The sequence below is a fragment of the Mytilus trossulus genome, chromosome 14, assembly GCF_036588685.1.
Source record: "Mytilus trossulus isolate FHL-02 chromosome 14, PNRI_Mtr1.1.1.hap1, whole genome shotgun sequence".
Lineage (NCBI taxonomy): Eukaryota > Metazoa > Mollusca > Bivalvia > Mytilida > Mytilidae > Mytilus > Mytilus trossulus.
In genome coordinates, this window is record NC_086386.1 from 39,084,608 (window position 1) to 39,111,939 (window position 27,332).

Sequence of the window (27,332 nt, forward strand, 5' to 3'; positions counted from 1 at the left end):
AATAAAAGCGCCGTTTCTTTAATTTTGTGTGTTTTTCGGCTGTACACGTACTTAAGTTGTGTCTTTGATAGATACAATATCCTTTGTTTTTCTAACGTATATATGCTATCGTCAGCATGAACACAAGGATATTGAAAACTTACTGTTGTAAAACATAAATACGCAAACTGTATCTATAACATAATTTAGTTTTTTTCTATTGTAATGAGGACTTCGCGCTGTTTGATATATCTTTCACTCTATAAACTGTTTATGTTGTGTAATGAGTTTCCGTTGGCATAAACATCATCATTGGCTACATCAGAGTAATGCCATAAATAACAATATGTCTCAAACACTTCCCCAGGTACCAATTGAGAATATTGCTGTTATTCTTCGTTTGATATTGAGTTTTTTCCTGTTTGATTGTGATTTTCGATTCATGATTGATAATACTTTAAGTTGTCCTTTTAATTGGTATAAATATATTAACTCTGCAACGATGCAATAAAAATTATTATTTTAGGATGTTAACTAGATTATTCAATTATACAGAAACTCATTATCTTTTAAAAGAATTTTCGTTTAGTGCTATAAAAATTTATCATTTATTGATACGAAAAATACAATCTATAAAAGTTATTATCCGTCTTTTAAGGAGGAAAAAAAACAATACCCATTTATGTGTGTGATAAATTAATTTCGTACAATTAACGTTTATTCTACTATCTCATACAAAACAGCTCCTTTCAAAACAGCAAGTTCTGGATTCTTAGAAACAATAATCCTATGACCCGGATATTGTTTTTTTAATGTATTTACAAACATGTCGTCTACATGGTCACCTGCTATAAATAGAAAGCCAATTCCTGACGCTGAATGCTTTGCTAACGTCTTTTCTACCATTTCAGTAGTAAATTCTGTAGCATTTTCGTTAAACTTTCTGAACAACTCTGGACTCATCCTTATTTTATCATTCTGAAATGACACTGATTCTTTGAATGCTGTTTGGTTTATTGTATTAGGCAGTGTGTCACCTGTGCATTCTTCATATGCATCGTACCATCTAGGAGGAACACGAACAGTAACTATTTTATCTGACTCGAAATACTTCAGTTTCTTTTCAAAATTATCTAGAAATTCAGCGTACTCCAATGGATGATAATCTTTTAAATAGTTCAAAACGTCCCCTCCAAATAAGCGTTTTAAAAATCTAATAAACTCTTGTTTTGCGCTTTCATTTGTATGATACATTGTCTCAATGATATTTGTCTTCTCTTCTTTTGACTTCTACTACAGTCAAGTCGATAGCTACACCTAAAATATAAAGCAAAACTATAAACTGATTGGCTGAATGGCGTTCAATTCACCAGTATTTAAATAATTGTTCAATTGCTCTTATTTACAACCGAGTGGCAAAAAATTGTCAATTTTTACCATCAAAACTCATCTACATAAATACTATAAATGTAGTATAGTCTATGTGCAGCAATAAGTTATAACAGTCTTTAACAAGATGCAGTTATGAGCAAAACTATTTTCAAATATAGGTGTGACCCTTGCAATTGATAAGAAAAGCTAAGTGACACAGATATTAAGTTTTTTATTTGAAGGCACAATACAAGAAATGAAAACATATAATGTTTAGCATAGCATCATACATACCTCCTAAATGTACTAAGAGCGCTCTGAAGGTTTTTGGAAGTGGTGCAATCTGTTCTTCGCCAAATGTAGATGGTGAACTTGTAAATATTTGATGATACTTTAGCTCGGCTTCGGGTCCCTGTACAAGAGTCAATTGATCTTGTTTAATACCACCCTGAAATATGATCGTCCACATTAATATTCCATTGGCACGTATCTAACTAACAAACAAAAATTCAAATAGTAATTTAAATGCCATTCTATACAAATCAAGGAATCAAATAGATTCGTATATTTGGAACAACATCGATTAATGCCTGATGTTGACTAAATGCATTTCTTTTGGAATTTTACCGTATCAAAGTTAATCAGTCACGTGGTCCTTATATTCTAAGATACGATCTTACTTGTGTTGATATAAAAAAGACAATAGTGTTGTTAAATACGTTATAAAAATGCTTACAGTATCTTATAATGCAATATACAAACCCCGTTGGATATTCAGCGTCTTATAAGATAACAATGACATGTCATTGCATTGATTTCTGTTTATTCTTACGACATCCAGTTTATTTTCTGTATTTAATTATTGGGTCTAACAAGTATTTAAAAAAAAATTCCCTCGACGAGTTGGGATAGCAAGTATATATGAAACACTCTAAACGCGAGTTTTAAAATTTGATTTGGAATTGTTTTACCGTCAGACATTGAAAAAGATTACATCACCTGCGTGTTATTGTCTTGTCGCATTTTTAAGAAATGGAAATGGTTTTAAACATACTATTAGTCTGGGGAACCAGCGCTAAAGAATACTAATGTTTATGACGTAGATTGTTAAACTCCACCATGAAGCTTTTAAAAAAATATTTTTTCTGGAAACGAATTCACTTTGAATTCTGCTGACATATTCTTCTGCCTAGTAACCTATTCTTTATATATATAGAAAGATGTGGTGTGAGTGCCAATGAGACAACTCTCCATCCAAATAACAATTTATAAAATTAAATCATTATAGGTCATAGTACGGCCTTTAACATGGAGCCTTGGCTCACACCGAACAAAAAGCTATAAAGGGCCCCAAAATACTAGTGTAAAACCATTCAAACGGGAAAACCAACGGTCTATACTGTATAAAAAAAATTATTTATCAGGTCGGACAAAATCTCCGTAGAAGTTTTAAAGATATCTATACCTTTGTCTTTTTCTCCCTAGTTTTAACAAAATAGACTTCCTCCCTCAAAAGCAAACATTTTACCAAAACAAAAGACATATCTTGAATGCGTATATCTATTTTAAATGACAGTACTAACGTCTTTCGTTATTCGAGATCTCGTCTTTGGAATAGTCCGATAAGTGTGTTTAAGAACTGTGAATATATTTAATCATAGTCTGCAGTACCAGGGCTTAAGAGTATAAATGTTTATTACGTAGTAGTTACATCTATGAATTATTTCATCATAGCAACCTAAAGAAGAAAGGCCGTTTTGCAATTTCAGAAGCTAGATACATCCAATAGTTACCTTTATAGCGGCGGTGTTTAAAAGTTGGAGTTAGGAGGGTTCTAAAGACCCAGGTGTGGTTAACATCCACTGTATATCCATTTCGTTGTACCCTAGTTGTCGTCTTCCTAGTTCAATGATCAGTTTGTCTTTTATTTGAGAAATGAAGCTAGATATAACATCTACTGCTTTCATCGTAACATTATTTTGGCAAAAATCTTTTATTTTAAAATCTTCAAAAGCTGTACCCTTAAAATAGAGGAAAAATATTAATGCAGCAACTTAAAAATGAAAGAAATCGGGACTAAAAATACCATTTGTTGTGAGTATGTGTTGACGCTGTTCAGTATTTTTCCTACAGAGAAACCTTGTATGGAAATCTGGAGTTCGTCTATGTGTAGAAAGCTTAGAACAGCATGCACATTACACGAGTCATCGAGATTTATGTCTCCTTTCATGGTAGACAATGCTTTGTAAGTATATCACATGAATCAAAAAGGTAGCGTCACTAGGGTAACAGGTTTGGTCGTCTGACTGGTTGAAAATAAAATTGCAAATGTAGAATATGTCAAAGAGACACCATCCCGACCAAAGAACCGATAAAAGCCTATGTGAAAAGAATTTACACGCAAACTGTTCAGTTATCTGATTATCAGTTATTGTGCGCAATAACATTATAAAATGTACTATTTTTTATGGTTGAACATTTTACAATGTTAAAGTTTATGCTGGGTTTTTTTCAGTGCTTCAGAGTCAGTTACTGGCATAATATAAATATGACTAAAACAAGATGTCTCGTATGCTACAAGAAACATCAAACCCCAACATATTATTGACAAAATTGGAACATCGTAGGGTTATAGAGACAATATCTTAAAATATGTATTTTTGTCAATAGGAAGAACCAACAAAAAATGTCTTTAGAACCGGTAATTCGATAGCACGAATCGAAAAACACACATTGAGGATCTAGGAACTGTTGTATGTACTTCAAACAATTACTAATGTGGTAACAATGGCTTTTTTAAAATGGTACCAAAAATTCCAATTCTTCCCTGTTATCAAAGTGAATTGATTTTAAAAGTTTAAAATGTGAATAGGGAATAAGTTAAAGATATTATTTGGGGTTAAGTAGTATATCCTGCAATAGTTTATCAAATGCCAGTTATCATTTTAGCATTTTCAATACAAAAGGTTAAGAAATATATTAAAACATAGTCCGATATGTCGGTAATATGACAGAATCATGACTAACAGGACAAGTAACAGGAGAGAGTTGGTAACAGGAAAGTATTTTTTCAAAACAACTCCTTTATTTCAAAGTTTAAGAAAAAAACATCGTTCAAAATTGTTCACAATTGGAAGATAACAGCAAACAATGCCATTTATCTTTTGAAATTGTATTTACAACATGAAAATCTACCTAGATAATGACAAAGGAGTAGGTACGGTAAGGACCGATTTTGGCCTCAAATTTCAGGCTCATCCGACGAAAGATTTTAACTACTTTTTAAACACTTTAAAAGTGTTTATTTCGTTTGAATCAATTAGTTTAATTGAAAGATTTTAACCGATTTAGTCAGTAAAAACGATCAAATTTAAATATGAAAAATCTACCAAATGTGCTGAAAAATGTCACTTTTCGGATGGTTTTTGTCAAAAATGAAAGTGGCCGCATCCGTGTTCATCCGCAATCTTTATATATGTTATATATTATTAAAAAATACAACTTTCAATATTTCAATATTATGGATGAACACTTTCGGTTTACACGAAAACCGTCTAAAATTTAATTAAAATGATAGAATTGTGTAGATTTCAGTAATTTAGCATGACTTAATGGTGCTAGTACCCGATATGTGTGCATTGTATTGTCAAAAACAGCCCATATTCATGTAGCAGATGCATTATACTGTCCAATAAATAACTTAAAGTTTACATAATAACAATTTTGTTATAACTGCTATATTTTAGGGCAAAAAGGGGTCTTACTGGACCTACTCGTTTCAAAATATGTTTTTTTGTTGTCTGTTATCATCTTCTATTATACTAGATTGTACAATACTTTTTGCTGAAATCAGCTGTAAAAAAAACAATATACTGTATATTATGTCGATATTTACTTAGTATGATGATCATAACTGATATAAAATGAAATGGTTAACATATAGGAGATTAACTTTTTGATTAATCAGTGAAATTGTACTTAACATCCTTCCTATTACCGATTATGGTCATGCTGTCACTTGTGTATCAGGTAACAAAACAGAACGTAACGGCAAGGAATTACACAGTTCTTTTTGCCCTTTTATTCAAGTTATGTAGAAGTTTACTTTCATCCACATAATAATTTACAATAAAAATACCATAAAAAAACAGAAGATACACAAAAAGGCTGTAATAGGAGAGAATAACAAAAGTATTCTTCTTTAAATTCTAATCATTGGGAAGTTCGGATTTTTCAAACTGGCTTCTATTCAGCTATACATTATGGAGTAATAAATTCACGAATCGAATCGAATCAAATTTTGATCTTTCAAACGTTTCCACATGTGAAAAAAACCTTGTCGTAACAGTAGTGAAATACCCCTTTGAACAAAATTTAAAAGACCTTTAAAAATGCAAAGTTGTATCACATGCTTTAGTTATAAGAAAATCAGACCAGTAGGTGCATTCTATACTCTAGTTAAAACTGAAACTTTAAAAATTTCAAATAAGATTGTTGACTAAAAAAATAATTGCTGGTGAAAAATCGAACATGGAAATTATACTGTTTCATATATTGTCTCTGAAACAAGTATCACTACGTACGCCAAGCTCACAATTAATTGAGTAAAATCAGCTATGAATACATTCTGCGTAGACTGTCTACGAATCAAACCATTTATTTTAAAACATACATTTATTTAGCTTTACCTAGTATTTCTATTCATAAACCAACATATACTTATTTACCTTGAGATTGTTAAACTCCACCATGAAGTTTTTGAAAAAGAAACATTTTCCAGAATCTGGTTCACATTGAATTCTGCTGACATGTTCCTCTGCTTCGTAACCTATACTATGAACAGATTTATCAGGTCGGAACAAAATCGCTGAGGATGTTTTGAAGGAAACTACTCCTTTGTCTTTTGCTTCCCAGTTTGGACAAAATAGACCTCCTCCGTCAAACGCAAACTTTTTACCCAAACAAAATACATATCCTGAATGTGTGTATCCAATTTCAATGGCAGCAATTACGTGTTTCTTTATTTGTTTTGTCTGCAAAAAACAGTTTATTATCGATATATCTATACAATAATGTCTGGACGATTGTCGGTCTTAGTTGATGATTTTTTAGAATATCTCAATCTCGTATGTAGAATAGTTCTGTAACTCTGTCGCGACAATTAGGTGCTCATGAAACATTAAATATATTGCAAACTGACTTATATGTTGACTACCTTGTGTAAATAGTGTGTTTTCTGTATTGCAGCTGTCGACCCAAAAGAGTTAAAATTCAGTGGAATATACATGTTAATATCATATCATAAGTATGCGTACTCGGACTAAAAGCAAGTGAAACTTTACAGTTTTTTTATATCATCATATTCAACTTCCGTATAACGCTTTAACAAGGTAATCAAACAACATTAAGACAACATTACATATTTTTTGTTTATTTCAAAAAGCAACATACCTTCAGAGTGCTTGCTTTTCCAAAACGATGTTCACTGGAAAATACCACTGACGGTTTTGGTATATTATTTAATGATGTGCCGTCCTGATGCCGTTGCTTCTGCAAAGGCTGATTTAGAAAAAAAAGATACTATTTAATTAACACAAATGCTACATGTAGCATTGAAAACTAAATGATGCATGTACCGTAACATGACTTTTAACTTTTTGATGTCTTGTTGCTCCTGCTCATGGTGCTATAATAATGAATAAGCAAGATAACGTAGTAAAATATAAGTAATGAGCAATTAAAGTGTCTACGTGCGTAGTAAAATGCTGTATATACTGCAGCTGTGCTTTTTGAGCAGTCAAATTGCATTGAATGTATATTCATATGTTATATATCGTCACTGACCGCATATTACATTGTTTATGACGTTGAAAATGTGTTCAACAATGAGCAAAGACCATATTGCATAGTCAACTATTAAAGGCCCGATATGACAGGTAAACAATTCAAACGAGAAAACTGAGAACATAATTTATGTGAAAATAAGTTTGTATTGGAAAATGGGAAATACAAGTAGAAAAATATATCGTCATTACATCAATCGAATTGTAAAACATATAATATAGAAAAAATTTACTAATCGAATTCCACTATTGAAAAACTAGAAAATTGTTCATTGTTTTTTTTGTTGTTTTTTTTACATAAAATTTTAAATAATTTTATATCGTGATAGCTTTGTAAAAGGATTTCAGAGACTTCGACAAAATATGGTCCCCATGTTGTAGAAATTGGAAAAGGAAAAGAAAATGCAGTTGATTAATGATTGATACAACTACTCAAGTTTTTCAAGTTTTTATTAAATCAGGAAAATCAATACAAGTATAATGATGTCTTCCCCCACATTAACATGATATTACATCACATGAATAAATATATATTATGTATGACAAAATATCAAATCAAGGTTAAATGAATAAAATTACAAAGATTCAAAGCATAATTGTATGTAATGGCATATATTTTTTGTATCATCAATATTTTGTGGGTTAAGTAAACTAATAATGGTTTCCACAACCTTTTCAGGGCACAGATCTTGTGAATTAAAATTTAGTTTATTAAATAGTTGATTTCTATAATTTTTCAAATTTTTTGCAATAAATAAGGAAATGTTTTTCATCTTCTATTTGATTGCAGTTAGAGCATATTCTGTTTTCTCTCTTACCTCATAGCAGAACAATTATATGAAATTACTTTTGAATACTCACGTCTGGTATCGCCGCATTTGACAATTTCCCGTGTTTTACCCCAGTTGTTTTCGCCTCCTCTATCTTTTTCTGAAAATTTCAATTACTGGATCATTTTGAATATTCATGTACATGTTTATATCATTTCAAATTAACACAGATTGCATAATGAGTTGAAAGACTCGATTTACATAATACACACTTCATACATATTGCTGGTGACGAAATTTAGTTCAAAGCGACTTCTTTTATATAATGGAATCCAATAGTCATACGAGTATAATTGACTTTCTCACAACTATAACTGAACAATGCACAATTGAAAAACGGTTATGTGTTTTTAGTTGATTGAAATAGAAGGAAGATTAATAAATATTTAATCATGTATCTTAAGATGGACCTTATCACTACAAACTGCTCAGAGTCTGAGTTGACCCTTTTTTGTGCTCGACCAGTAAAATCGAGCACACATTTTACTCGACTAATCTCGACATTGTCTCGACTGTATTGAACTGAACTTAAGTGTACTTGCCTAGGTCTCGACTTAACTTAATAAGTCTGATTGAGTACTTGATGATCTTTGTGTAGTCTGAAATGGTCTTGACCAAGGATCGACCTAGCTCGACCTTTCTTGACTAGTCTCGACCTGTCTCGACTAGTCTCGACTCAGTCTCAAACAGTCTTGACCTGTCTCGACTAATCCTGATCTTCAAATTTAGTTTTGACTGGTGTAAATCAGCTCATCTTACTAAATTAAATATGGATCTTACAAACTTCAAACATATTAGGTAGTTTGATTTATAGCTGTGAAAAGAAAGATTTTATTTTACAATAGGTAAAAATAAAAATTATTTAATTAATTCAGATAGGCCTTTTTTCAAATAAACTTGAACTTTCATCAAACTATGCAGCTATCTTAGATATATATTAAGCTAACTGAATCCCATGTCATACAGTTTTTTGTTGCTGTAAAATATAAGAATTGAAGTAATATTGGTAAAAAAAAGCTAGGATTCGCAATTCGGACAAAATAGAGATAGTAAACTTTGATTTTTTCAATAACTTTTTCAAATCAACTTGGATTTTTATTAAACTATACAGCTTTCTCCGATATATATAAAGCTTACTGAATTCCAGGTCATTTTGTTTTTGTTGTATTGCTGTCAAATTCAAGAATTAAATTAATCTAGGTAAAAAAAAAAGCTAGAATTTGCAGTTCAAACAAAATAGAGATAGTAAACTTTAATTTTTTGAATAACTGTTTTAAATCAACTTGGATTTTCATCAAACAATGCAGCTATCTTAGATATATATTAGGAAGACTGAATCCCAGGTCATTTTGGTTTGAGTTATACGGCTGTCAAAGGAGTAGGTCCAGTAAGGCTGTCAAATTTAATAATTAATTTAATCTAGATAAAAAAGCTAAGATTTGCAGTATTGACAAAATAGAGATAGTACACTTTAATTTTTTTCATAACTTTCTCAAATGAACTTGGATTTTTCTCCAAACTAAATAGCTACCTTAATGAATCTCAGGTTGTTATGAAGTTTGGTGTATTGTTGTCAAATTTAAGAGTTAATTTAATCTAGGTAAAAAAACTAGGATTGCAGTTTTGACAGAATAGAGATAGTAAACTTTAATTTTTTTCATAACTTTTTTAAATCATCTTAGATTTTCATCAAACTCTACAACTATTTTTGTAAAATATTGATCTTACTGAATCATAGGTTGTTATTTAGAATGTAGGACAGAAAGTCACAGGACAAAAAGTCACAATTCATTCATTTCACTTTGAATAAGAAACGCTTATTTCTACAAAAAATGTTTTGTATATTTCTTGAACTATTGTATATAAACCAACTTTGTAAACAATAATTGTAAAAAAACAAAATGTCAACGTGGCTTCGAACTTAGATGGCTTCGTTATGCCAAGAAATCTTTCTTTTGCACGATTAAAATTTAAAAAAAAATAATTCAAGTATAATGACACATTTTCTAAACTTTAATATTAATATTTATATTTATAAGTAAATATTTCAAGATATTTCTCTTACATATTCAAACATTTGTCAACAGAATATTAATGACTTTTTGTCTTACAAATTTGTGAGTTTATGTCCTGTGCCTTTTTGTCCTGTGACTTTCTGTCCGTTTACCGTTATTTAGTTTGGTGTATTTCTGTCAAATTTAAGAATGTATTTAATCTAGGTAAAAAAAGCTACGATATCAGAAATACATCTTTCCTAATATATCAAATTTTTGTTTTAACAAGATTTCATAACTTTTTCAAATCAGCTTCATAAAAAAACGTCTTTTATTTGTTAAAATTTAATTTCATGAACTTTCATAACAATCTTTGATAACCTTTAAAAAAAAAAAAGGAAATGTGTCCCAAAGTTACAGTAAAAATTTATTATAATCAAATCTTAAAGTATTATTTTTGTCAAATTTAATGACATGGCACTATACATTGTTTAATAACATCAGTACACACGAGATTTACAGGTAAAAAGAAAGTCCTACTTTCTTTAACTCGTGTATTACTTATCTAGTGAATTAAAAAAGCTTTGCGATTTAGATATAACAGGATGGTGAAAGTTTAAATAAGTGTTATTTAGAATTTAAAACTATCTGGTAGATGTGATCTTTTAATAAGTTTGCCCCAAGCAGAAAGTATTGCTTTATGAATCACCATTAATCAGAAGAACTATTTTAATAATTTCTTTAATTTTCATCCCTTTTTGATATATTTATATAATATATATCAAAAGGAATAAAACATTAAGGGAATTATATAACTATTTTATGTATACTTTTTCCCAAATTATGAGGAAAGATATATTTCTAATATCGTAGCTTTTTGACCTAGATTAATTAAATCCTTACACTTGACAGAAATAGACCAAACTAAATAACAATCTGTAATTCAGTAAGATCAATATATTGCAAAGATAGTTGTAGATTTTGATGAAAATCTAAGTTGGTTTGAAAAAGTTATGAAACAAAATTAGAATGTACTATCTCTATTTTGTCAAAACTCCAAATCCTAGCTTTTTTTACCTATATTAAACTAACTCTTAAATTTGACAGCAATACAACAAAAACAAAAGAATCTTGGATTCAGTAAGCTTAATATCTATCTAAGATAGCTGCATTGTTTGATGAAAATCCACGTTGATTTGAAAAAGTTATTAAAAAAATAAAGTGTATACTATTTCTATTTTGTCTGAATTGCAAATCGTAGCTTTTTTTTACCAAGATTACTTTAATTTTTAAATTTTACAGCAATACAAAATCAAAACTTATTGATCATCAGGATTAATATATATCTAAGATAGCTGCATAGTTTGATGAAAATCCAAGTTGATTTGAAAAAAGTTATAAAAAAAATTAAAGTATACTATCTTTATTTTGTTCGAACTGCAAATTTAGCTTTTTGACCTAGATTAATTGAATTCTGAAATTTTACAGCAATACAACAAAAAACAAAATGACCTGGGATTCAGTGAGCTACATATATATATATATCTACGATAGCTGCATAGTTTGATGAACATCCGAGTTGATTTGAAAAAGTTATTAAAAAATTTAAAGTGTACTATCTCTATTTTGTTTGAACTGCAAATCCTAGATTATTTAACCAAGATTACTTTAATTCTTTTATTTTACAGCAATAAAACAAAAAAATAAATGACATAGAAATCAGTAAGCTTAATATATATCTAAGATAGGTGCATAGTTTTAGGAAAATCCAAGTTGATTTGAAAAAGTTATAAAAATAAAAATAAAGATGCCTTTCTGAATTTATATAATAATTTTTATTTGTACCTATTGTAAAATCAAATTCTTTCATTTCACAGCAATAAATCAAACAACCTAATAAGTTTGAATTTTGTAAGATCAATATTTAATTGAGTTAAATGGGCTGATTTACACCAGTCAAAACTTAATTTGAAGGTCAAGACTAGTCGAGACAGGTTGAGACTAGACAAAACAGGTCGAGACAGTTCGAGCCTTGGTCAAGACCATTTCAGACTACACAAAGATCATCAAGTACTGACTCAGACTAATTAAGTAAGACTAATTAAGTAAAGTCGAGACCTAGTCGAGTACACTTAAGTACAGTTAAGTACAGTCAGTCGAGACTAGTTGAGTAGCTCGATTTTACCAGTCGAGCGAAAACACTGGTCAATTCAGACTCTGAGCAGTTTTTAGTGTATACAAGAAGAAAGTTAAGAAAAGGCAAAAAAAAAAGATTCATCTCAGGAATTATTGATACAAATATTCAAATTGTGTACATTACAATGCATTTACTCAACCGACCGAGTAATACATGTACCATGATGAGTAGTCAAGATCGTTATACCCCATTTTTTTTATTTCGTCTACAAAAGCCTCATTAATGACGCTCGAAAAAAAAATGACGTTTCAAATATTTTTTCTAAATTGAAGAGTATTGCAGGCCTAGAATTCTGTTTGTTTCAAGTGATACTTGTCTGGGTTCAAGTAACCAGAATCAGCAATACACATGGATTACATTTAGAAATCAAAAAGTACTTATACAATGTAGCCTTACTGAATTTGAAGATCCCATTTTAAAGTAATGCTTCAATTCCTTTTGCTCATGGATAATTTATTACAATGATTGTTTTCATTTCCTTTTCCTGCAAATAAGAAAAGAGTTTACAAACATTAGATCTCCGGTTAAAAGAGAGGTATAACTATTGATTTCATAATAAAACACATCTAAATTTGTACTGATTCGTTCGTTCATTACTTGTTTTTGTTTATATTGAAAACGGAATAACAAAAAAAACATAAAAGTTAGACAAACTTTTCCTTATTGGCTTCAACGGATAGAAACGCAAAACCAATAAATTGATAACAAATTTATAGTTATTATATTTGTTGCACTGAATTACATTAATTTTCCAGTAAAATAATAACCTATAATTTCAAATGTAAAATACACGTAGTTAACTTAGTCTACTGACGTCATACAACAAAAAGCGTTGTCAATACGTTGTCCATGACATCCCGTTAAAACAATTTGTGAATGCCTAGAAAAAGTTATACTAGTAGTTCCTTACATTTTCTACTCTAATTCCAATAAAAAAAAACATTGCAAATGAAAAGTATTTAACTTCCCGTTCTCTACATAAGAAAATACCTGTACCAAGTCAAAAATATGACAATTGTTATCCATTCGTTTGGTGTGCTTTTGATTAAGACATTTCATTGGGGACTTTACGTTTTGAATGTTCCTCAGAGTTAAATATTTTTGTGATTTTACTTTTCACAAAAAATATGGTATTACACATATTTTTTTTTATTTTACGATAGTGGGTTCTCTGAGAGGGAAAAAAATGTCATATTTTTTTAGGTTAGATCGCATCATGTGTTAAAAATATTTAGAGGATAGAAGTTCAATACAAAGTGCAACGGTACTGTTGATAAATTAGAACGGTGGTTACAAACTAAGTACAGATGGGTGCGGTCCTAACCTTGACAAAAGTTAACTTAGAGTTAACTTGTTGACTGCTTTCTAAGTTAACTTGAGAATTTTTAAGCAGTCAAGCAAGTTAACTTCGTCGTTGGTGGACCAGACCTACGGTCTGCTTTTTTAGGACTGCTGCAGACCTATCGACAAGTCTGCTCCAGACCAGACCTGTGGACAAGTCTGCTTTTGACCAGTCCTGAGGACAGGTCTGCCCAGACCAGACCTGTGGACAAGTCTGCTTTTGACCAGTCCTGAGGACAGGTCTGCCTCAGACCAGACCTGTGGACAGGTCTGCTCCTGACCAGACCTGAGGACAGGTCTGCTTTTGACCAGACCTGTGGACAAGTCTGCTATTGACCAGACCTGAGGACAGGTCTGCTTATGTCGGATTATCGTTATAAGAGTTTTCATATCAGACTTGAGCTTTCAATAAAATATGTAAACAATTCAACATTCGCATTGTTTTTCCACAGATATCATTTATTATTTACTCGCTAGACTCTACTAGATATTATACAAATGCTCTCTTTTATTTGATATACATGTATTCTTATATAAATAAAAAATGGCTATACGATCACACAGAGGTTTTTTTATTAGAAGGCGGATAGAAAGGTTATCCAACGCATCGGAACACTATTCTTATATCACGGGATATCGGCAACATTGTCTACGTTACTTCGTTCCCCGTTGTTTACCTGTCCCTTCCTAAATTTTACTTTATGCATAAATTTATACTTGCATGGATATTTCATTGATATTCAACTTGTTTGCATTGGATTTACTATTCTATTTCCCGCAGAATATTCTAACAGAAATTGTACAGTGTCCGTAAGCATACGGTGTGGTAAAACTCGTCAAATTCGTCAGATTTATCGAGAGATTTGGCATTGCCGATATTTATATGGGACGTCCTAAAATTATACTCAATGCGCACTTTAATGAAATAGTTGCCACTTGACGTTTAACTATAAACAAAATCAATTAACCGACATAATAGATTCCAAGAAGAGAACCTTGTATACTTTTTTTTTTTATTAAATCATTGTAAATAGTACAAATGAATTCAAACATGTCAGTGTTGGTACTTTGATGATGTGGCATAATAGTTTTGTTTTACACGTACACCGTCACGAACTCCTATATATATGATGTGACTGTTATTATGAATAAAGAGATGAATTTCTGACATTCTCAATTTATTCAGAATATTTTTTGCATTAATAGTTTTCTAATATTATTGATTACGTGTACATTTACGGTATTACTAAAATGTGAACAGGAGCGCCAGGAAAAGACATTAAGGCGCTCGGTACAATGGTATGCGGGTATATAGATTTGCAAATAAAAGTGCACATATGATCAGTTTTGGTCAAATAGTTTTGTTTTCCAAGTCAGCATGAGGTATTAAAACTACTGAAATTTTGTTACTTATCAATATTTTGAATAAAAGCTAGGAGGACACACTGGTATCCTAAATTTATGCGAACAAAAATTTGTTGTTATTAAATTGCAATATTGCTGTCCATTGTCATGATTATATTATACATTGATTCCTGACATAAAAGATATGGCTGATTAATACTATGCGGGTATGTCATGGTGTATATAGATTTACAAATTAAAGTGCACATATGGTCAGTTTTGGTAATGCGGTCAAATAATTTTGTTGTACAAGTCAGCTGGAGGTATCAAAACTACTGAAATTTTGTTACGTATCAATACTGTGAAAGTACTTTAATTCGTGGGTATCAATTTTCGTGGTTTGCTCAATATTTACATGTTCGTGGGTTTTTAAATTCGTGGATTTTAGTTTTCTAAAAAAAAAATGAAAAACTATAGAAACGAAGGTTACACATAGTCTGAACTGAAGGAAATTGCAAAGTAAACACTGACCGTGTAAATGGTAGTGATAACACTAATTAACCCATGATAAAGTGATCAATAGATTAAAGACTTTCAAAGGTGTTAATTAGGCCATAAAAATGTCACCTTAAGAAAACAGTAACATAAACAAATGCTATAAACGTATCTTTAATTGTCAAATAATTCTTACCAAAATCAAGCCCAGCATGACATTATTATTTCCCATATGTTCGAAACTATTAGGATATAAAATGAACACTTTATCATACTAGCATATCAATACCGGAAATCTGACTTTTATCGATAAAAAAATATTTTTTATGAGAATTAAAAGATCAAAAGTTGTAAATGATTAAATGGGTAAAACTTTGCATTCGTTTGTAATTCTGTGACTGCCATTACAGTATTCTCTGATTTGGCGTTATTCAATATATTCTCTAGATCATATCAGAAAGTCAAACCTACCAATGGGGATCTTTCCATGTCATGATTTGGACAATGGTTGTTTTATTTCGTTGGACACTTAAATTCGTGGATAAAGTCATCCACGAAAACCACGAAAATTGGTACCCCACGAATAAAAGTACTTTCACAGTATTTTGAATAAAATGAGAACATGCTGGTATCCTAAATTTATGCTAACAAAAATTCGTTGTTATTATATTGCAATATTGCTGTCCATTGTCATGATTGTATTATACATTGAATCCTGACATAAAATACATGGCTGATTTACTATGCGGGTATATAGATTTACAAATTAAAGTGCATATATGGTCAGTTTTGGTGGATGCTGTCAAATAATTTTGTTGTACAAGTCAACTGGAGGCATCAAAACTACTGAAATTTTGTTACGTATCAGTATTTTAAGTAAAAAGAGGACATGCTGGCACCCTTAATTTAGGCGAACAATAATTTGTTGTTATTATATTGCAATATTGCTGTCCATTGTCATGATTGTATTATACATTGAATCCTGACATTAAAAATAAGGCTGATTTACTATGCTGGTATATAGATTTACAATTTAAAGTTCACATATGGTCAGTTTTGGTAATGTGGTCAAATAATTGTGTTGTACAAGTCAGCTGGAGGTATCAAAACTACTGAAATTTTGTTACGTAGCAATATTTTGAATAAAATGAGGACATGCTGGTATCCTAAATTGATGCGAACAAAAAATTTTTGTTATTGTATTGCAATTTTGCTGTCCATTGTCATGATTGTATTATACATTGAATCCTGACATAAAAAAATATGGCTGATTTACTATGCAGGTATATAGATTTACAAATTAAAGTGCACATATGGTCAGTTTTGGTGGATGCGGTCAAACAATTTTGTTGTACAGGTCAGCTGGAGGTATCAAAACTACTGAAATTTTGTTACGTATCAATATTTTGAATAAAATGAGGACATGCTGGTATCCTAAATTTATGCGAACAAAAATTTGTTGTTATTATATTGCAATATTGCTGTCCATTGTCATGATTGTATTATACATTGAATCCTGATATAAAAAATATGGCTGATTTACTATGCAGGTATATAGATTTACAAATTAAAGTGCATATATTGTCAGTTTTGGTGGACGCAGTCAAATAATTCTGTTGTACAAGTCAACTGGGAAATCAAAACTACTGAAATTTTGTTATGATCAGTATTTTAAGTAAAAAGAGGACATGCTGGCACCCTTAATTTAGGCGAACAAAAATTTGTTGTTATTATATTGCAATATTGCTGTCCATTGTCATGATTGTTTTATACATTGAATCATGATATTAAAAATAAGGCTGATTTACTATGCTGGTATATAGATTTACAATTTAAAGTTCACATATGGTCAGTTTTGGTAATGTGGTCAAATAATTTTGTTGTACAAGTCAGCTGGAGGTATCAAAACTACTGAAATTTTGTTACGTATCAATATTTTGAATAAAATGAGGACATACTGGTATCCTAAATTTATGCGAAAAAAAAATTGTTGTTATTATATTGCAATATTGCTGTCCATTGTCATGATTGTATTATACATTGAATCCTGATATAAAAAATATGGCTGATTTACTATGCAGGTATATAGATTTACAAATTAAAGTTCATATATGGTCAGTTTTGGTGGACGCGGTCAAATAATTCTGTTGTACAAGTCAACTGGAGGCATCAAAACTACTGAAATTTTGTTACATATCAGTATTTTAAGTAAAAAGAGGACATGCTGGCACCCTTAATTAAGGCGAACAAATATTTGTTGTTATTATATTGCAATAATATTGCTGTCCATTGTCATGATTGTATTATACATTGAATCCTGACATTAAAAATAAGGCTGATTTACTATGCTGGTATATAGATTTACAATTTAAAGTTCACATATGGTCAGTTTTGGTAATGTGGTCAAATAATTTTGTTGTACAAGTCAGCTGGAGGTATCAAAACTACTGAAATTTTGTTACGTATCAATATTTTGAATAAAATGAGGACATGCTGGTATCCTAAATTTATGCAAACAAAAATTTTTTGTTATTGTATTGCAATTTTGCTGTCCATTGTCATGATTGTATATACATTGAATCCTGACATAAAAAAATATGGCTGATTTACTATGCAGGTATATAGATTTACAAATTAAAGTGCACATATGGTCAGTTTTGGTGGATGCGGTCAAACAATTTTGTTGTACAGGTCAGCTCGAGGTATCAAAACTACTGAAATTTTGTTACGTATCAGTATTTTAAGTAAAAAGAGGACATGCTGGCACCCTTAATTAAGGTGAACAAAAATTTGTTGTTATTATATTGCAATATTGCTGTCCATTGTCATGATTGTATTATACATTGAATCCTGACATAAAACATATGGCTGATTTACTATGCAGGTATATAGATTTACAAATTAAAGTGCATATATGGTCAGTTTTGGTGGACACGGTCAAATAATTCTGTTGCACAAGTCAACTAGAGGCATCAAAACTACTGAAATTTTGTTACGTATCAGTATTTTAAGTAAAAAGAGTACATGCTGGCACCCTTAACTTAGGCAAACAAAAATTTGTTGTTATTATATTGCAATATTGCTGTCCATTGTCATGATTGTTTTATACATTGAATCCTGACATTAAAAATAAGGCTGATTTACTATGCTGGTATATAGATTTACAATTTAAGGTTCACATATGGTCAGTTTTGGTAATGTGGTCAAATAATTTTGTTGTACAAGTCAGCTGGAGGAATCAAAACTACTGAAATTTTGTTACGTATCAATATTTTGAATAAAATGAGGACATGCTGGTATCCTAAATTTATGCGAACCAAAATTTTTTGTTATTGTATTGCAATTTTGCTGTCCATTGTCATGATTGTATTATACATTGAATCCTGACATAAAAATATGGCTGATTTACTATGCGGGTATATAGATTTACAAATTAAAGTGCATATATTGTCAGTTTTGGTGGATGCGGTCAAATAATTTTGTTGTACAAGTCAACTGGAGTCATCAAAACTACTGAAATTTTGTTACGTATCAGTATTTTAGGTAAAAAGAGGACATGCTGGCACCCTTAATTTAGACGAACAAAAATTTGTAGTCATTATTTAAATGAATTAAACTATTGCTGAATGTGGATGCATAGTTCAAGGATGTATAACTAACAAGGACGTATATGTAACAGCCAATATGTTCCGCCAGTTACTTTGTTCCGGCGGAAATTTTCAACTAGTTATTTTGTTCCGATGGAACTTTCCAACTAGTTGTTTTATTCCGAGTGCAGTTGAAAAGTTCCGGAAAAAATTAGATAGTTGAAAAGTCCCGGAACAATGTAGCTAGTTGAAAAATTCTGGCCGGAAGAAAACAACTAGTTACATCGTTCCGGAACAAATCAGCTAGTCAATTCATTCCGGCATATCATAATTACTATTCATTACACTCGGTATAAACCGACTAGTTGGAAAGTTCCACCATAACAAAAAATAAGTTGAACAATATGTACTTCATAGTTGTGTATATCAAATGAAAACTAAGATTTGATACTGAAAAGTGAAAATACAATGGAAATATCATATTTAATAGCAGTTAACATAAACAGGTCAAATCATTTCAAAAATATTCATACAAGCTGTTCTTTCGCTGTTTTCTTTTTCTTTTTGGTCTAGATGGACCAGGTTGTGACTCAAGCAAAAATTGTGCAACTTCGTTCAATTCTGACAATTCTTGATCTGTTTGACTTTCATTATCATCTAACTGAAACCTGTCCTGAGTTTTAAATATACTATCTTCTGCATCTTCTTCGTGTGCGTCGATATGATCATCATTATCCTCATCATCCCCCTTATCGTCATCTTCGTCATCCTTATCGTCGACGTCGTCATCATCCTTATCGTCATCATCAACAACGTTTTCATCATCCTTATCGTCATCATCACCGTTTTCATCATCGTCATTAACATTTGCTTCAGAATCAATGTCAATGTCAGTGTTGCTATTTTCTTTGTCGTCGTCCTTTTCGTTGTCTCTTTCGTGTGTGATTTCTTCACCTTCGCTACATGTACTTACATCTTCTTCATACCACTTTTTTAGATTTCTCTGGTTGAATGGTCCTATCGTAATACCCTTTACCTCATCGAAAAGAGAATAGTTACCTTTGCCATTGTACTTGGTAATCTCGTATGGTCCTTTATATCTTAGTTGTTGTACGGTAGCCATACCTGCCTTTCTCCTGAAGTTTTTTAACAACACTTTGTCCCCTACAAGATACAGTTTATTCTCCACTTTGTGTCTTACGTCATAACTCTCTTTTTGCTTTTGTTGAGCCTTTTTTACGTTCTTTACCACATCTTTGCTTATTTTGTCCTTAATTTTAATCATCTGATTGACTGCGCCTTCTATGTCTTGTTCATCGTGATTAGAATGTGTGTTTTTAAATGCAGACTCGTTTGGTAAGACTGGTTGTCTCATGAACATGACATAGAAGGGTGAATATCGGGTAGAGTGGTGCTTCGATGTTCTGTAATGAAAAAGGGCCTCCTCTAAAAACAAATCCCAATCTTCTCCATTTTTATCAATCATCTTATTAAGCATGTTTTTCAAAGTTTGGTTGAACCGCTCAACCATTCCATTTGACTGTGGGTGGTAGGGAGAAGTCGTAACATGCTTAATACCATAACTTTGAGTAAAATTCTTTGTTATTTTACTATTAAATTCTCCACCCTGGTCGGAGACAATCTCTTCCATAACTCCAAATCTGCAAATGGTAGAATGAAGTTTACTGGCGACTTCAATTGCTGTTTTTGACTTTAATGGAAAGGCTTCGGGCCACTTACTAAAGTAATCCATCACTGTTAGAACGTATCTGAAAAATAAGAATTGAATAACTTATTAATTTGCTTTAAATTTACATTTTTTAGGAAAAAAACATTAATTGGGGTATATTTGATGTGTGCCTTTTCCAGGGCATATTTTCAATTTCATTCTAAATATGTAGCATTGCTATACCAAGTCGGGTATCTGAGCTAAACACAACATTTAACCGTTTTTCTTCGGACTTTAATTTAGTTTGTGAGTTAATCGCCCCGCGGTTTACACATTAATAACCTCTAGATAAAATGTATGTAATCCTATAGTGAACCTTGTAGTTTTTCCAGAGACCTATCCACTGAACATGTATCAATGCTATAACATGTCGGTTATCTGATATACAGACCTAACAGCAGAACTAAAGAAACAAACAGACGTACAGACGAACATATGGACAGACAAGCCTTTGAAATTGAGTAAAGCCTTCCAATTGATATTTTATCGTGTGTTTTTCTATGTTGTGATGTTATTCTATTGCTTCTGAATAAGGGATAAATTTTAATACCATTGAAACGTTTAATCGATTAATCCCGTTGCATTTTTTTGCACCTGTCTTAAGTCAGGAATCTGATGTACAATAGTTGTCATTGTTTATGTAATTTATACGTGTTTCTCGTTAACCGGATTTTTGTGACAAAAATGTCGGTTATTGATTTGGGGATGTACGGCGGTCGGGCGGCCTAGCGGGCGGCAATCAAATGTTGTCAGTGCATTAACTCATGAACCGTTCAACCAAAGCTTTTAAAATTTTAATATGTTGATACTGACAACGAAATGAAGGTCAAGTTCAATAAGGGCGATTTTGAATTTTACCGTTCAGGAGTTATGGTTCTTGAAAGGTTGAAAAATGGAGTTTCCAGTCGTGTCCGTGAATTTACCCATGAACTGTTCTACCAAAGCTTCCCAAATTTTAATATGTTGTTACTAATGACAAAATTGGGGTCAAGTTTAATAATGACGACTTAGACTTTTACCGTTCAGGAGTTATGGTTCTTGAAAGATTGAAAATGGTGTTTTTAAGTCGTGTCCCTGTATTCTCCCATGAGACATTCAACCAAAGCTTTTGATATTTTCATATGTTGTTACTGATGACAAAATAGAGGTCAAGTTCAATAATGACGATTTTGACTTTTACCGTTCAGGAGTTATGGTTTTTGAAAGATTGTAAAATAGCGTTGCCATTCACGTTGTTGCATTTACTCATGAACCATTCAATCTGATCTTTTCCAATTTTAATATGTTGATACTGATGACAAAATGGAGGTAAAATTTGATATTGACGATTTTCACTTTCACCATTCATCAGTAATGGTTTTTGTGATATCGCCAGGACACAAATAAATGTTAATAAATCCCGTTTGCTGTCGTTGTGACAGCCTCTTGTTTTCATATAGATTGGACCATTGGTTTTCCCGTTTAAATGGTTTTACACTAGTTATGTTGGGGCCCTCTATATAGCTTGTTGTTTCATGTGACCTAAGGCTCCGTGTTGAAGGCCGTACATTGACCTATAATGGTTTACTTTTATAAACTGTTATTTGAATGGAGAGTTGTCTCATTGGCACTCACACCACATCTTCTTATATCTATAGGTAGGCGGACAAGGGTAAAACCCTATTCCCTTTCATAATCGTGACTGAGACATAAAAATAAAAAATACATACCTGTATCCTCTTTTACAAATTGGTTTCTTTTTATCTGCTTTCATAAATGGTCCTATAAGATCTATTCCAACCTTTCCCCATACTCTTGGTGGGAACGAAACTGGAACCATCTCTTGGACATGTGATTTTGTTTTTTTGTTCTGAGACTGACATTCTGGGCAGTGTTTTATGAATTCTGCAACATCTTGCTTCATTCCTTTCCAATAAAATCTGAAAAATATACATTGTTTTATATATCTCCATTTAAGATATCCTCATCATTTTCATAAATAGCATGCACTGTTAAATGAATATTATGTAAAGAACTATCATTATTAAAAATCAAAGCACCAAAGGCGCTATAGGCAGTTAAGTAAAATAACTGGAAGGGGGAGAGTAGCCCCAAGAACTACACCTATATTTCATATGATTTGTTATATTGTCCCATACATAGATACATATGGTTTAGGGGTGGGGATCTCGACCGTTTCCAAGGTCTCAAATAGGAGGGGTGGGTGATCCCCTAGGACTCCCCAACAACAACTTTTTTCCATCATTTTTGTTGAGCCTGCAATTTACAGCAAAAGTAGGCGAGACACTGGGTTCCGCGGAACCCTTACAAATTTTTTAGGTCATTTGGCACAAATTTAAATGGTTGATCATTTTTTGCAAGAGATATCGTTCCTTATAAATTACGTATTATACTAAAAAGGTGAACGTGTCTAGAAATGAATTGTGAAATTGTAATAATTGCACCAAGAACAGCGAGTAAAAAACAAAAATCTACATTTTCCCCCGAGTTTCCGGGAGATTTCGAATATTGTACCCTTTCAAACTTCATTTGTTTCTATAATCATGCAGTGGCATAATTAAGAATTATCGAAATTAATTTTATGATGCAGATGAAGGCTTTTCTTATAAAAAAAACACATGGATATGATAAGAGGTTAAATCCACCACAAACCACATTTCGTTCTTTTTGTAGAAAGAGGGGGGAGATTGATTTTCAGTACAATATATAAGCGCAAATCATTAATTTACAAGAATACCCACTATAATATGCACTACAATTATTCGTTAGCCCTTAGTATTTATAATCTTAATGGGTTTAATACTTGAACATTTTTATTAACCCAACATTTTACTATTTTCGAGTTAAAAGGTGTGTGTGTGTGTGGGGGGGGGGGGGGGGGTTATTATATTGTTAATAAAATTAATCTGGAACTTTGTTAATAAAATTAATCTGGAACTGATCATTTACACGATAAAATAAATTATTTGATAATATAGTCCAGCTATGCTAGTTTCAAAATATTAAAATCTCGCATAAAAGTCGCAATAGATGTTATTATTATCGTAATGATTAAAATAACCTTACCTTGAATTGCATTTTTCATAAGTCTTATCCCTGCCAAGGTGTCCTGTGTGCATTAGCTTGATTACACTCTTTCTTCTTTCTCTGGTGATGACAGTTCTCACAGTCGCTTCTCCCTCCTGGTTGTTTATATACATCAAACTTTTGTTTTTGTCCACTTGAAATATCTTTGACCGTTTCCGTATTCTTCTCTTCTCACTTTCAGTTGTAGCTTCATCATATTTATTCTCCGCTAAGTACAGAACGAGCTTCTCGTACTCTGAAACTTCCATTTCTGCGATTTAACTGACTATAACACTCAGCTTATAAATGCATTTGTTGGTTCAGAAATGTACTCACGTGCGCTGAACCATGAACCCTGCATTTCAGTGAAATGGCAGTTTAAATACCAATCATGCATTTTGAACCGTAATCATGTTTATATACATGATTTATAACTAACAGTATTTATAATCTAACTTTTTTTATTGTAATAAAATGGAAAAAAAATACATGAAATTTTTTTTTTAATTTTTTGTTTAATGTTTTAACATTGTTCAATCTTATTTTTTCTCCAAATTATGGGGAACTTTCCGACTAGTTGAAAAATTCCGTTATAAATTTCAATCTTTTTTCCCCAAATCATGGGGAACTTTCTGACTAGATGAAAAATTCCGTTATAAATTTCTATATAAAAATGAAATTCTGATTCAACATTATATAAAACATAAAAATGAGGTTATGGTATTTTAGTCTTGTAATTGCTTGTAACAACAACTATATAAACGGAACATTGTGACTAGTTGATAAGTTCCGTTTGAACATTTTAAGCAAGTTTGCTATTTCCAATTTGGTATAATTCGCCGATGAAGGAGGAACTTTGTAAGTATTTGATAACTTCCTTTAGGCATTTGTGGCTAGGGACTTTTAGTCTGCTTCCGTTTTTTAAAAGTTCATTGCTGATATGGTCTTCCCTTTTTTGCAAATTCTCTGAATGTAGCTGTCTGACTATTTAATAAGTTCGGTTTGTAATTTTGACTTAATTTTGATTGTTAGTTCCATTATAGACTTATTTGACATAGAGGAACTTTGTGACTAGTTGATAAGTTCCGTTTGACTTTTGTGGCAAGTATCTTTTTTCCCCTTTGAAAACTTTAAAAGATAATATGTTACACTTTTATTTTGCATCAATTCTCCAAATGGAACTTTGTGACTGGTTGATAAGTTCCGTTGGAACTTTTGGGCTAGTTTGTTAGTTCCAGTTTTGACGAATTTGGCAAAAAGGTACTTTGTAACTAGTTAATATGTTCCGTTGGAACTTTTTAACTAGTCAGTTTGTTCCGGTGGAACTTTTAAACCAGAGGAAGGAACACAGTAACTAGTTGATAAGTTCCTCCGGAACTTTTCGGCTAGTTAGTTCTTTCCGCCCGGAACTTTCCAACGTCGGAACAAAAGAGCATTTACATATACACCTAACATCAAATATACTTCTTTTCAAAAATATACATAATATGATTGAATTTGATCTCGGAATATATATATATTCAGTGCCTGTTATCATTGTAACCGAGATCGTTTATATAATAGATAAATTGTCAGATCACAGATAAATTTGTGTTACGTTCTGTGCGTACTTATTTTCAAATATTTGTATTTAATCCTGTTCATAAAACGGAAGTATTAATTTTCAAATTACTTTATTTTCGATGTTTATACTACGAAACAAAGATATTATTTTTTTTTAAATCAACGAAGAGCGGTCCTGGTTACAAGTTAACTTAGTGTTGAGCAGACCAGTCAAAAGTTAACTTGGGAACAGGTCTGGTTTTGATCGGATTTGTCCAAGCAGAAGTTAACTTTGTGGCAGGACCGGTTTCCAAGTTAACTTATGTTAACTTTATGACAGGACCGGTTCCGAAGTTAACTTATGACAGGACTGGTTCGAAGTTAACTTATATCAATAGCGGACCTGTTTCCAAGTTAACTTTTTGGCAGACATAAAAACAGTCCTAGGACCAAGTCCGCTTTTCAAGTTAACTAGATTTTGGTCCTAGGACTGGTCAGAGCAGTCCTATATTCGGTCACAGGTTAACTTTGACCAGTCCAAATGACTGGTTATCAAGTTAACTTGCTGTACAGGTTAGGAGTGCACCCATCTGTATCAACTTAATTGGAAATATACTTTATTAGAGTTAATACAATGGAAGGCTGATTGTCATGCTTGCAACATACGAGTATACAAGTGACTAGGGTTGTCGTCTGTCAAATCCAAAGAAATAAATAAAAGGGAATCGGTGTGCAAGAGTTTGACTATTCTTCTGGTGGTCTATATTTTTCATCATTGTCTTGGTCGTCTTTAAAAATACCAAGCGTTTGAAATGCTTGAAATTAATATACAATAGACTGTTAAACACAACATTTTTTTAAATTTTTACTTTCAGTTTGAAGCATACGAATAACCTATACAGAGATAGAAACCGGATGTTTATAAACCACACAGAGAGTACACATAAAAACTCAATGTCGATTTTCTTATCATTTGATAATATTTTCAAATGTAAATTTAATTACACATCCTTTTCAAAAGACAATAGAGATCGGTTTGTAACTAAATTGTTCACATAATACATGTTATACTTACCTCGCTATATAATCCTATCTTCTTTCATTTCAATGTGTGGTTTTTGAATATACGTCTCGTATTAACGATTTATATATACCTGAACATAAAGGAATTATTCGTTATCGAGATATACCATGAAATATTTAAACGTAAATAACATTTAACAGTTACACCTGAGTGTATATTTGTTTAGTTGATTCGAACTTGTATAAAATCATTACATATTAATACATTAAATCTTTTATTATCCACATAGTATATTCGACAAGTTTATGACTTTTAATCATCTTTTAAGATGATAGCAATTTAATTTGTCAAAGGATGCATGTCAGAAATTGCATTTGTCAAAGGATGCATGTCAGCAATTTAATTTCTCAAAGTATAAAATAAAATGTCCAACAACAATAGAAAAAGGACTTGCAGTTAAAATGTGTATGCAAGACAGTATTATACGATATAACCATTAGAAAATTGAAAGATAAAATAACTATCTACCAAAGCATTAGAAAGAGGAATGAGGATTGACCCAATTACACTATCCTCATAACGATTTTTTTTTCAACAGTCCAAGTGTTAATTTTGTAATACTTTTAAACTAATGGGTTTTTTTCGAATTGAGAGCCAGTCATAGGATCTATCTCGGATTTCTACAAAAACAAAAGCTTTTTATGTCATATAAAAGTTAGACAAAACAGTAAGTATACATATACAAAAGCCTCAAGATTCGTCATGATACTTATTGTCCAAATTCGATGATTGTTTACTTACGTAATTACGTCATACACACTAATTTCTGTTAAATACTGTTGAATATCCCGAGAAGGGGAAATACATTTGATATATTATTTTCGGTATATATTGACACATATATATAAAATATCAAAAAACTTTCTGGAAATCAAAATCTATTTAAAGAATTTATAAATAAATCTGAAGCAAAAGTAAAAAGAATGATCG

General features: G+C 31.5%; 1 protein-coding gene across 2 annotated transcripts; it reads right to left on the reverse strand.

Annotated features, from left to right (window-relative positions):
* Positions 1-632: 632 nt before the first annotated feature.
* On the reverse strand, positions 633-27,247 carry LOC134696359 (uncharacterized). Of its 2 annotated transcripts, XM_063558088.1 has the most exons (9): positions 27,144-27,247; positions 26,394-26,472; positions 12,611-12,698; positions 8,055-8,123; positions 6,802-6,909; positions 6,078-6,383; positions 3,144-3,371; positions 1,645-1,798; positions 633-1,296 (listed from the first exon to the last, which is right to left on the reverse strand). In XM_063558088.1, the coding sequence occupies exons 3-7, from the start codon at positions 12,626-12,628 to the stop codon at positions 3,174-3,176; spliced, it is 699 nt and encodes a 232-aa protein (XP_063414158.1). In that variant the 5' UTR covers positions 12,629-12,698; positions 26,394-26,472; positions 27,144-27,247; the 3' UTR covers positions 633-1,296; positions 1,645-1,798; positions 3,144-3,173. The 2 variants fall into 2 exon arrangements, with proteins under 2 accessions (XP_063414158.1, XP_063414159.1); XM_063558089.1 differs by lacking the exon at positions 27,144-27,247 and having other exon boundaries at positions 26,394-26,493.
* Between the last annotated feature and the right edge of the window lie 85 nt (positions 27,248-27,332).